This window comes from Squalius cephalus (assembly GCF_949319135.1).
Source record: "Squalius cephalus genome assembly, chromosome: 24".
In the NCBI taxonomy this organism is placed as follows: Eukaryota; Metazoa; Chordata; class Actinopteri; order Cypriniformes; family Leuciscidae; genus Squalius; species Squalius cephalus.
The window spans coordinates 13,721,066-13,734,960 of NC_137145.1; the positions used below are offsets into that span (position 1 = coordinate 13,721,066).

Here is a 13,895-nt window from a genome sequence, read left to right on the forward strand (position 1 = left end):
TGACTTTGTATGTTCGACTGAATTGTTTGCTTTATTTCTTATTGTATAGCTTCTTGTACTTTTTACTTGGACTTTTATAATGGCTATTATTGATAAAACTGAAATTTAACAAAAAGAGACAGGGTTTAGTTTTGTAATTTATTTTATTACAGTGAAGATGATCAGAGTACAAATGCACATATTGCCTGAACCATATTAATAAGTTTAATATTTTTAAAATTTAAACGAAAAGAGGAAGGGTTGTGTTAATTTTTTGTTGTTGTTATAAAAAGGCTAACGTTACATGCAGTGAATGTAATCAATACGCGTTGCCTGAACCACATTTGTGTGGCTATAATGTTTAAGATTTCTTTAAAGGAAAACGTAAAGAGGCAGTGTGGTGTTTTATAACACATTTCGCTTTATTGTTGCCTAAAATGTACATACAGAGATAACCGGAGTAGCAGAGCGAGCTGAGTGACGCTTTGAAGAATGCTCTGTTCCATTTGCAGAATTACTGGACTCGCGTCCTCGGGAGTCATTCTCCTGAGCTGGACTTGGCAAGTCCGAACTTTGCGTACTTGCTATTGAGAAACGCCTTATGTCGGCGCTTGGCTTCTTGTGACAAACATGTCGTGAAGCAAGAACAAGATCTGCTGTATGTCATCCATTGTTGTTTATGTCGCTTTCTTCTTCGCGCGAAAATGACGTCGAAGTAAGGGTACTGTTGGCAGTGGAAACGCTAGCCGATTCATGGTTTACCGACCCGAACCGTACTGTACTGTACCGCTCAGTGGAAACGAGCCATTAACTTGCTTTCTGTGTAATTCAGGCACAAATGAAAGAAAAGTTTTTGTTTTTCACGAGACTTTGTGCCTTTTTACTTTTCCATATATTAGGCAGCGAAAGTGGCTAATAAGTCAACAAGTGCTCCTCTGCCGCCATCTACTGGTTATAGTGGTAATTTCATGTAGGGATGCGCCGATCCGATACTCAGTATCGGTATCGGCTCCGATACTGCCATTTTTGCCGGATCGGGTATCGGTCAGACGAGGCCGATCCAAATCCGATATGGTGCGTACACTATTCAGTGTTATTGTTAAGCCCCACAAAGGACGCACAAACATTATAAAGCATCTTAAGTTTTCGTGCACAATATTATAAGTGTTCTGAAGCCATTATATAGTATAATGTGAGATAGAAATTAATATTTAAGTCGTTAAATTCAAGCTCACGTAAACGTTTCCCTCAGCTGCGGCTGTCAATCATTCTTCATTCGGCATTCAAACAGTGTGTCTCGTTCGGTTACGACAGTTAACACGATGAAACTCTCTCCAAGATGATTCAATGTTACTATTATTATACTTGATCTGTAGATAAAGGTCTATGGTTTCGCATAAAACAACTTTATCTTGCTGGATTTTATTGCTGTACCTTAATCATGTTACTTTCTACCGGGTGTCTGTTAGATCACAACACTGGAGTAAAGTCAGAGCACTATTTGTTCTTCACGCGCACAGTAACTGAAATTTAAATCTCTTAAAAGAAAACGCTGAATAGACAATTGCATGGATAGATACTGTATAATACACTACGCATCAATATGTATTTTCTTTGTGCTTTGAACTTTTCAATGCGGACTCTGCGCGCTGTGACTCATGTTGCTTCAAGCGCATCATTCTGCGCTCGGGATGCGCATAAGCGCTTTGTGCTGCACTGTATTGGAGCCTTTCATATCATAATACAGTGACGAAATGAAAGATTATTAATAGCCGTTCTTGTTCTGTCCTATCTATCATATGTTGCTACCTCATTAAACAGCTGTGCTATACATTTAAAAAAATTTCTAAATTTTATAGTAGGCTATATATAAAATAATTGATATTTTAGATTTTTGTTATCTTGTTTTTCATGAATGTATATTACAACGATACAAAGAGTAATGTGTAATGTTTTACCAGATTTAGTGTTACACTTATTGTCTCTAATTTGTTCCCCACTAAACATTTTTTTCACAAAATGTTCAGATTTTATACAATTATTGTGCACTCGTGATTTTTCTAGACTAAATTTTACTGCTGAATTACTAGGGGTGGGGGAAAAAATCGATTCTTCGATGCATCGCGATGCGGACGTGGACGATTCTGAATCGATTCACAAATGTCAAAAAATCGATTTTCTAAAAAAAAAAATATTTTTTTTCTTCCAATAACGTAATATTGACGGAACGCAAAAGGCGGAACTATAAGCGGACGTGCAGTGCGCGGACAGTCTGTGGCGTGCACATAACAGAGACGCGCACATACATAACAGACTCATGATGGCTGAGCGCCAAATTCGAACGGCACCTTCTTCGTTAAAAGCTAACGTATGTAAAATTGGCAATTTCATTGTTACCTATTTAGTATTTTTGTATGAGAGCTGCTTTCTGTATTGTTTAGTTTTCACATCAGTACACTGTGTAAACCGATCTGTTATACGTACTTTATACTGCAATATGTGCAATTTCAGTCACAAAAAGTTACATTTTGACTGTGCTCTCTGCAGATGTTCATTCACTTTTTATAAGCTGTTTTTGATTGTAGTATACAGCAAACATTTCAAGTCATAACTCTTTATTATTTTATTATTTAGTTGTGTATAAGAGTGGCTTTGTATGTTACTAATTGAAGCTACAGTAAGTTGTTCAAAAATGTTCATTTTGTCTTCTTAATGATTAAATTGGACAATTTTCTTCTAGAAAGACAAGGTGTTCAGGTGGAGAAAAAACTTTTTCTTTACCTTGACATGTTTCGACTGCAACCTGCAGTCTTCCTCCACCTGAACACCTTGTCTTTCTAGAAGAAAATTGTCCAATTTCTACAGTATGTTGGTTCTGATCTACTTCCTAAAGGAAATAAGCCTTTCATTTATTTGTTATTGTTTAGTTCAACTTGATGAGTCACAACACAATGTGATGTATTCATTTCTGTGTTCTACAGAACATAAGCTACATACAAATAATTCTGAAGTTATAACTACACGACACAGAAAGTGCTTTGAGTTGTTGTTACTCAATAAAAGAGTTAAGTAATTCAGCAGCTGACTTTTTTTAATACTGCAATCACTTTGTAGTGTATTTTCGTTTACTGTTGTGAAATGGAAAATCAATAATCGCTAATCGAGAATCGTTAATAATCGAAAATCGACTAATCGAATCGGGACTTCAATAATCGCAATCGAATCGAATCGGGAAATCAGACAGATTAACCACCCCTATGAATTACCCACTAATCTAGTTTATAATAGCATTTATATCAGATTATGATCATATATTTTTTGTTGTTGTTTTTCTTTATAATGAAGTTGTCTGTATTAAGTAGATTGTGTTTAACACACAAAATAGAGATTATCAGTTCAACACAGAGTTATAGAAATTCTACTTGATATAAAAAAAAAACTGCACTGGTATCGGATCGGTATCGGTCAACACTCAGAATTTTTGGTATCGGATCGATTCTGGAAAAAATGGTATCGGTGCATCCCTAATTTCATGTATTTGTTTAAATAAAAATGCTTGTTTGCCACAAAGTGTTAGTTTTCCTTCATCTTTAAACTTGTTTTTACAAATCATCACATTAAAAATAACGTATAATAATTGTATAATATTTAGAGCTTTGACGTGCTGGAAAAAGTTTGAAACAATTGAAAGCTCTTATAAAGTGTTTGAATTTCAGTCTCAAAAGGTTGTATCCTATGAGATGATTAAAAAACATTTGACTATTTATGCCACAATACCATGGTTACAGTTAGCGTTGCTGCATTAAATCCATGGTGAGTGTTGGTGTTTTGTGGATTGAAAAGCCTACTATTACTTGTTCTTTCATGGCACAATGTTTCTCCTGGTTTAGACATCAGCACTGTTTGATCTGATATGGTTTGTAACAGAATTCTGGGCTAAATTTGAATGCGTCCCACTAGATCTAACTGCAATGTTATTTATTCTGCAGTGAGTTCAAATGCTTTCTTACTGGATCTCCCAGCGCTGTGTAGTAACGGTGTCATGTGATCGAGATCATCCCGCCAGTAAACCTGTTTTGAGCTTGCGCTGCGCTGTCTATTATTTCTCAGAGCTAATAAACGTTCTGCACTGCGCAGCTCAAACAAGTAGAACGTTTCGTTCGACTTTTGTGTCGTTTGATGTTTCTCGTATGCAACAGAAATGGCAGCCTTTATTAGTTGGGCAACGTGGTGGTGGGACAACAATATTCTTGGTTAATCTTTAGCTTTTTGCTATGTGGGGCCACTGTAAAACTAATTGTCCCATGTAGTGCAGAAATTAAACGATGCACCTTTAATACAAGTGTTAGTTGGGGCAGCAAGCCAAGTAGCCTGTCAGTCGCAGTAATCCCAGGTTGACCTCTGAGACTCTCCCACCAACATAATGACACAAGTTGTGATGAACACCCTTTATTAAGTATTTGTCCGATGTCACATCCGCCGCATGACTCTTAGGCACACTGGTGGTGTGCTAGCGGCTTGACTGGAACTGTTTGTCAGACACATGAGCCATGCATTTAAGAGCAGGAATCTTCTACTGGCAAGCTGTGTGTAGTGCGAACCCTCGGGCCACAGAGCTGAGCTGCTCAGAGAAAAGGTTATTTGAAAACATGTTGGATCCCATCTACAGAGAGAGAACTGAGTGCTCTGGAGGAGATGATGTCTGCTTTTGCCTTTCTTTGACATCACTGCGTGTCTGAAGATCTTTGGGGTGGTTGTGAGTGAGATCATCCCAGCAATGTCATTTGTAAATCCTCTGCTTGCTTTGGCCTTTGACCCATTGTTGGAAAGATTTGCCTCCAACAGGAAATGATGTCTGATACAAAAGGAAATAATACAAGTTATTTTGCCTCAGAAGGTGCGTTGATGTCCTTCTCAATTTCCCCGACCCTCCTCTGTTTCCGCAACGCTTCCCAAGTTTTAAACTGACTTCGGATACCATAACAGTCAAGCAATGTGATCAGACAATCACACATTGTGCCAGATGCCTACCAGAAAACAGCATGGGTCTTGTACAGACACATTCTGTTTAGTGTTAAAAAGACATTTCTAGGTCACCTGAAATTGGTGTTATTTCATTTGCTTTATTGAAGGAGAAAGATTTAGGTTGATTTACACTGCTGGTGGTTAGCTGCCCGGCATAACGCGCAAAGCTTCTTTTTGTTCTTACTGTTTGTGAGGTCTTGATTCTTTTTAATTTATTTTTTTTCTGGTAATTTTGTTGTGCCATTTGACAGTTTAAGGGCTTTGTTGCAAGAGTGTGTTATTCCTCTAATGACAGGGCTTTGTTTGTTTTCGTCAAAATGTGCAATTGCAGTTGTCAATAACAATCTATTTTATACCTTTACCAGTAGTGCTGGCAAACATCAGTTTACATTGTACTTGAAAGTAGCTTGTGTTTGGCTTAGTGGTCAAGATCTGCAGATATATGAAATAGGTCAATGATTTAATGTTTTTAGATTAAAGGAACCTGGTTTAAACTGTTTTTAGTAGGGATTAGGGGTGTAAAGGTTCAAATGACTTTATAAATTACTTTTTAGGTTTGTTTTTTATCACGGTTTTACGGTCACTGTTTCGGTTAGTTGTCTGTTTTTTTCTTCAGAATTGTGGGAGAATCGCGATCTTCATTTTACACACACACACAAAAAAAAAATCGTTATCAATTTATCCTGAATCGTGCAGCTCTTGTTCAGTTTTTAATTATGGTTTCGGTGCGGTTCGGTATGTGCTATGTTCAGGGAAAAAGGACTACTGTCGAATCAAAGAACAAATAATCAAACTACAAGCAACAGCACAAATAAATTCAGTAGAGCAAAGATACAAATAAAATAAACAGTGCTTTTCAGGTTATTTAAGTATCTAACAGTAGTTTTCAGGTACCAAAATTGAATAAAGTAATCAAATGTAAAACAACCTTGCATATTGTATTCACTGTATAAATAAACAGTGCAGAATCACTGCAGAAATGCTGCCATCACATTTTGAACATTTCAGTACCGACTTGGATCCGAAGTAACGGTACTTTTGACAAACCTTAATGTTAAAAACAGTCCAACAATGCTAAAAAGTTTTTGTGGAAACTCTCATTTTTATTCATTGATGGAAGCATTTATTTCAAATAGATTTTTTTGTAACAATGTCTTTAGTCACATTTGATCAACATGCATTCTTGCTGATGCTTTCTTTCTTTACATTTTTTTTTTATTAACCCCAAACTAATGATTGCAGTATATGAATGTAGTGACAAAAGAAGTGTTAGAAGTGTTTCATAATTTATGAAACAATCATCATAATATAAGAACTGGTAGAATTGACTATCTATGGTATTGGCTAATCGTTATTGATAATTTTCCTCATTTCAGCGAGTGCTGTTTGCTGCTTGTTGTTGTGTCTGTGCTACTGAAACTATGGTGTGGTCAGACTTGTTCACCCTGTCCTGATGATGCATTGGCTTTTGTACTTAATTCCCCAAACCAGAGACAAGGGGTAGCCCTGCCTCCTCCTTCCTCCATCTTTATGCTTCTCTTTCCTTAGCGTTTTTCTCTCTCTTGCTGTGCTCTCCTGTCATCTTTGGAAATAGTCATTAATTAGTAATTGAAGCTCTCCGGTCCTTGTATGGCTCTGCACTCAAAATCAGAGAAAAGGAACAAATGAGAGCGAGCGAGAAAGAAAGGAAAGCCAAGGGCACAAGGAGAAGAGAAAGGAATGGAGGTGCATATAGAAAGAGAGGGAAGACGGATTACAGCAGAAGGATGAAGATGAGGTAGACCGAATTAAAGAAAAATGGAGATGGAGAGAGAGACAACAGAGAAAATAAGCAGGAAGAAAGGGAAGAGGCTCTTGTAGCGCACAGCTCTGGCTCTTCCCTGGTCTGGCGCAATCCCCTGGGGCCAATGGTTGAGCAGACATTAATCTCTCTGTTTAATGACCCTACAGCTGATCTAATGACTCCTGCATAGGAACCTGTGGCTGTAGGGAGCAGCGCTACACTAAGGGGTAGGGCTCACTGTCCTGCTATTATGAGCCCATGTGTGTCTGAGGCAGGATAATATGGTACTCACTGCTGGTGTACTGAATAATACAGGGAACTGCTGAAAAGACCAGCATGTTCTGGCTTCCTAGTTGTGGTCAGGTTAGGGTACAGCTCTGAATTTCTCTTATTGTCTCTACACATGGAATTAATATATTTGCAATAATTTACTGTTTATTTTGTAAATGTGTAAACAGTGCTGTGGAATATAATCGGTTTTGCAATGCTGATGTGAATGATTTTGCATCAATGCATAAAAACTAAAGAATCTTTTTTTTTTTTTAAAGTGTAATTAAATAGGCCTATAATATATAGTAATGTGCTATACATGTTAATTTATTGTAAGTAAAGTAGGCTACTCTATTAATAAAAAAGTTACGTATGTCTTTAGGAAGCAAAGCATTTGCGTCCGATGTTATCTCCTGCTTTGTGTACTTTACTGCCTTGCTTTACCTTGAGTTTCTTATCCTATTTTTTGTGTGAAACATGTATCCCCTGTGATCTTTGTTCAAGAAACAAAAACAAACAAAAAAACAAATTTTTTTGCATCTGTTTCGGTTTTTACAAAAAGAACATACATGTATCTGAAAATAAAGTGCAGGATGTGCTTTGTTAAATATGTATAATATATATATAAAATGTAAATGAAAAAAACTTTGGTTTTTTTTATATTGTACTTGTTCGACTGTTTGTTGTTTGCATCTTTGTTCTATTTTTAATTACAAAGATAAAATAACAAAAATAACTATTGTAATTCATTAATACAGTAATTATTATTAATATTATAGCCTACTATATAAAAGATTGGGAGGAAAATATGTATCGTGATACCCCCCTTTCCATTAAACATATTTTATTGGACTGTCCCTCTTTTAATGCAAGTAGAAAACATTTTTATGAAGTAAACTCACTTCAGGACTTTAGTAAGATTTTACCAGAAAAGGTTTTAAAATTAGTAGGGCCTATCTTATGTTAATATTAAAATCTTGAATAATATTAATAACTGTATTTTTAGTGTTTGCTTGGTTTTTATTTTTATTGTGTATATGTCATTTGTATTTTTTGTCACGAAGATAGCCACAGATGCTGACATGGCATTAAATAAAACTGTACTGTATCGCATCGAGATTTTTTTTTATAATCGAAATGGTAGCCTCTGATTCTTAAAGGGGAACTTGGCAACTATTTCAACTTTAATAAAACCGTTTAGAAATCATTTGGATGGTTAAATAACCTGTTCTGATGAAAATGGTGACTTTCCCCACTCCCCCTAGCGTTCCCAGGCGGAAAACCAACCTTGCAACATGGGGACTAACGTCCCGGTAAAGTCTCATGAGAAGCGAGAACGAGCGAGAAACACAAACTGCTTTACGGCAATTCGACATAGACATACACACGCCCCCCTCAATACCGTTTTTTTACGACAGTGTTGTGAATTATACGCCCCACAGCTGTAGGGGAAGCTCGTTGAGAAAACATGCGACGACAAAAGTGAAAATCAGCGAAGAAATGGCTAGAGTTGCCAAGTTCCCCTTTAATCAATGTTCAGATTCACACCTCTGTGTAAATATAATAATTGTATTATTATGTTTATTTTTATATTATTTTTTACATTATACATTTTTATATTATTATGATTCACTCAAACTTTGCAGTTATTCATTAATAATAACAATAATAGGTTTTGTACAGAAATATTGGATTGGTAGAATTATAATAAATATAAATATAACTATTATTAATAAATATTTAAATAATAGTAATAATAATAATAATTTTTATTATTATTGTTTTTTAATTTTTAATTCCTCACCCCCCTCTTATGTATTATGTATTACCTTAAATCCACCCATGATTAACTTGGCTGGACTGTGTGAACAGGGTGGTTTGTGTGTTTTGAGTCCTATATTGTTCCGAGTCCGGAAGTCGATTCACTTGTTTCCCTTGATAACTTTTTGTTTTTTAGAAAAAAACCCCCACTGTCTCTGTGTCTAAAAATCAGTGTCTTACTCTTACAAAACAAACTACCCTTACAAAACAAACACAGCCAGTGTCAGTCCGACGAGACTCATGTCACTACTCATATTCCATGCATGTAGAGAGGCTGCATCATTTATGCATTTATTTATTATGAATTACTCCTTAATATTGTTTTGCACTCCAGGCTTAATGTGTTTATTTTTCAGGGGTGTTAGTTTGTATGTTTTGCATTCTTTTGAGCACATTTGGTCTTTGTGTCAGCTATCTTCCTCTCTTTGTGTCTCGTGCTCTGTGGGTAGTGGTTAGACCATAAGATACAAGGTCATAGGGAACGCTTGATAGAAACCAGGTGCCTCCTCCCCGCGGTAGAAATAGTGAACATGATGGTTTGGTTTAAAGGAGGAATGAAATGCCGTTGACACACAACAGTAGATTTTACAGCAGCTGTTTATATAAAAAAAGTTAGACGGATGATTTGCCGTTATTGAAAGTGGAAGTGACAGTGATGCCTTCATTGGTTTTTCATCATCTTAATGCCATCCTAATGCCCAGGCTCACAAACTGGAAAACACGGGATGTGTTACCTTTAGCTGAGATTTCGTATTAAGTATTGTATAGGCTAGTGTTTTTGAGTTTCATATTAAAAGCACCGTGTATAGTGTTTTTGCATAGTTTGAATTAGGGATGCGCGATTAACTGGTAGAAATTTGTCAATCAGTAGAGATTTTTGGATTATTGTCTCTTGCGGTTACGGCCATGTGGTGTTGCAGTGCTGCGCTGTTACAAAAGCTTATAGGCTTGTTATACTATAGATTATGAGGGACAATACGGTATAGAATTTTAAATCAGATTAAAGGAGAAACGTCATAAATGAAGCTTAATTGACACTTGAAAAGTTCCTATATCAAGATCCTAATGAAGAGAATACGCTTAATGTATAGTTGTAAGTACACGTCAAGCTTTTCTTGCGATTTTGCTGCCCATCATGTGTAAAAGATACTTTTCATACACGAGAAGTGCGTTCAAACCCAGACGCAAGTGGTTGCTGTGGTAATGAACAACAATACCTTAACATGCTAATTTGTGTGGACTAACTTTTGAGGGAATCTGTTTATAATAGGCAGGCTATTTGGTTTTAACTTCTTGGTCCTGCACTGCCTTTTATTTCAGTTGATTTTGAATAAATGTGTCTATAATAACTAACGTTGTTTAAGTGAACGCTTTAATATACAATGATCAAAATGCAAGGCAGGGACATTGCATGTATCTGACCTATTTTTAGCGGCATTCAGGATGGGGTTTGACTGTTCATAGATTATGTAGTCTATTTCAAATGGATTGCATATACAGACTGTCTCTGGGGGGCGGGATTAGACTTAGTCGGTTGAGAAAATTAAGTTTAAACATTAATGAAATTAGTTGTGCACATCCCTAGTAAAAAGATCAATGCCTTTTTTTGTTACTTTTTTTTTTTTTTCTTTGGATGTTGCATGAATGGGAGATTTTCATGGACTCTGAGGTTAATGTTTCTTACCTTAAATGATTCTGTCAAGAGGTTAATGTTTCTTACCTTGAATGATTCTGTCAAGAGCGTGTATCTGTGTACAGGTGAAAAGTAGCTGGCCCTGTACTTTTAAAAGATGCATGAGACAGCCAAAACCACCTAATTTTCTCTCATTCTCTGCCTCTCTCTCTGCTTTGACAAAAGACAAGGTGTTTCATTGTTGCCAAGCTGTTAGTCAAATCAATGACATCCTTTAAAAGTGAATTGTGCTACTTGCTGCCTTTTCAGGAGACATCAACGAATTATAGATTTGCCTTCTGGCCTGATTCCAGTTCTTCAGCTGCGTTCAGTTTGCACTTCTTTCACTGCATGCAGACAAACTCTGATTTAATGACCTTATGATTTGGCCCACAATGAATCTTCTACACCGATTGTGTGGGAATGTGTTAAAATGGTTAATGCAGACCTGAGTGAACTAGGGGTGTAATGGTTCTCTGTAAAAAATCGTGCTGTTCTCCACCCACGGTTCGGCAGACTAGTCCTTTTTTCCCTGAACATAGCACATACCGAACCGTACTCAAACCGTGACCCTGAAACCGTGCTAAAAAACGAACTAGAGCTGCACAATTCTGGATAAATTCAGATTTACACTCATTTTTATTTAAAAGATATATTAATTTGAACGAAATAAAGAATAATTTGAATGGAGTCGATGTCTCATTCATCAAGACTTGTTTCATTATTGGATGAATCAGCATTTGTGTATAAATTATTTAAATGTATGATTCAATGAGAAACACTTTTTTTTTTTTAACACTCACTTGTCACCACCTCCTGGCATAACGATAAACTATACAATACATACAAGTGTCAAAATAATTTTTAAAAGAGTATTTACTCTTATTTTGATCCATACCATGTTTATACCCAAACTATAAATGTTTGTAACCCATAAATAACGATAATGTGTGGTTGAAAACACTCTTTGTTTGTGAAGCTGCTTCATACTGTACATTTACATGGCAACTTCTCTCTCTGGATCAGTGGCAGCGCAAACTTGGATTTGAATGTTGCAGTGTGATGAACGTTCTTTCAAAGGTTAACCAAAGTCCTTGTTTTAACTTGTCCTTGTTTAGCACGTGTTTGTTTTGTCACTGCCCATGTCAATGAATGAGAGCGTTCACATCACAAGCGTGACCCTCTCGTCCACTAGCGCAGAGTAGCGCGGAGCAGAGCGAGCGGTTTCAATTCATTCCTTTAGAGCTTTAGAGCTTCAGATAGAAGCTCAACTTCCATGGGAATGAATTAAAAACGCTCGCTCTGCTCCGCTTGCTTCGCGGCAGTGGACACTCGTCATTCATTTACATGGACAGCAGCAAAATACTCGTAAAAGACATAGCAGAATCGTGGTCATTTAGGAATAAGATCGTGTGGGTGTTTGAATCGAGAATGAGATCGCGATCTTTTAACGATTAATCGTGCAGCTCTAAACTGAACAGTTATACCCCTAGGGTGTACAGAACTATTACTGATAGCTGATGGCTTGATCAAATTAGCCTCAAATGATCTTTTATTTCAATATTTAAGCAAAGCATTTCAAATGCAGTCATAAGGAAAAACAAATAAATATGCAGTGTTGTTAGCTGCAACAGGTACAGTAACTGCGTTTTAAATATACCCGAGTGCATGCCATGACCAGAAAGAACACTGTTGTGATTAGTTAGGAAGATATGTTCAGCTTCTTTTTACCTACAAATGATCAAGTGCTTTTGTGTTGTCACCTTAACTAAATGTGTGTCTAATTTATAACACTGGGGCAATTATGTTGTCTCAGACGTCTACGGTGTTGGGGAATCCTATCTGAGCTGTTTGTTACTGTTTTATCAAGTGGATTTGTTGTGTATCCATCTGCAGACCTGCGGGCGGGCAAGTGTGGGTGGGTGGGTGGTGTAATGCGTGCAGCCTCTGGGTGCTCATGGGAGCTGTGCTGCACAGAGACATGTTTGAAAGGAGCTTAAGAGCTGCCAGGTTTAAGCAGTGACTCCTAATGAGATTACTGAAGCATAGAGGCCACTGCCGAACGTGATCCAGAAACAAACCAGCGCTCAGATTTACAGCCCTGTTGGACACCATACCTGCAAGTCTAGTCTGTGCAAGGCAAGATGGTATTTGCTAGAATCAGTGCATCAGATTAATTAACTTGAATAATAATAAAAAAAGCGTTGCTTTAAATTAACTAGAGCTTCAGAAATCTTTTTCTTTTTTTAAATTCTGCAGGTGCATAGGTCTCTTTTAAATTCAATTAATGACCCAAGCTTTTCATTGACTTAAAATCAGCAGGGGCTCTGGATTGTTTTAAATTTGAGTGATCAGATGCAGCATTGTTTAAGATTGTCAAACATGTATATACTTGACATTTGTGTATGGTGCAGATATGCAGCCTCAGCTTTGTAGAGTGATCTTGTTTTTCTTCTGGTCAGTTAAAAATTGCAGTTATTGTATTAGTGAAGTATAGTGAATACTTTTTGCCTTTGTATAAAAAAGTTGTAGATCTGCCTTTCTTTTTTGTTTGTGTTCTGTCATTCACTTCTGCAAATTGCTTTTACTTACGAACGTTACATCAGATGTTTATAGACAGCAGCAGGCTGGTGACCGGGTCTCTGTGTGTTTGTCCTCTCCACAGGCGAGGATGACGGCGTGTGGGAGAGCGGTCTGTCCTACGAATGTCGAACTCTTCTCTTCAAGGCCATTCACAACCTGCTGGAGCGCTGTCTGATGAACCGCAGTTTCGTACGCATTGGAAAATGGTTTGTTAAACCCTACGAAAAGGATGAGAAGCCCATAAACAAGAGGTAAGAAAAATTATATTTCTGTTCAGATGTTCTTACCTTTTATTTGTGTATGATCATGTTTTGATCATAGCTTTGATGGAGATTTGAGGAGATAAATCACTCTTTTGTGCAGTGAGCTACCAAGTTTGCAATTTGCATACAGTCCTTACATTAGAAAAAATCATTTTTGTGAAGCTCAGGTTTCTAGACAGAGTGGTGGCCTCAAATCAACCATACTTCTGTTCCAGTCTGACACCAAAACGTGAATATCATTGCTATCAATGCATATTCACACACCATCTCAGTGTGTCCAGAGGTCGTTAATTGCAAGGCTATTTGCGCTCTAAATCTATATATATGCTGTACGCTCTTGTGTGTTTGTGTACATTAGCTTCTTGGCGCGTTTCTTGCAGGCGTGCAATTGCTCTGTCTCCAGCGCTAGATTTCTCCTTGTCAGCATCTGTGCTCTTTGATAAGAAACTGAGACGACGTGTGTAGAGGTGGAAAAAAAGAGAGCAGCTTGGCTTTTCTC

The 13,895-nt window shown here is 37.1% G+C and overlaps 1 protein-coding gene across 1 annotated transcript in view; it reads left to right on the forward strand.

Annotated features, from left to right (window-relative positions):
* The window catches only part of med13a (mediator complex subunit 13a), an 84,452-nt gene that overhangs the window by 12,520 nt on the left and 58,037 nt on the right, over window positions 1–13,895 (forward strand). The window contains exon 3 of the mRNA XM_079861815.1: window positions 13,216–13,384. Within this exon, the coding sequence (XP_079717941.1) occupies window positions 13,216–13,384 (169 nt within the window). The remainder of the gene's footprint in view (window positions 1–13,215; window positions 13,385–13,895) is intronic.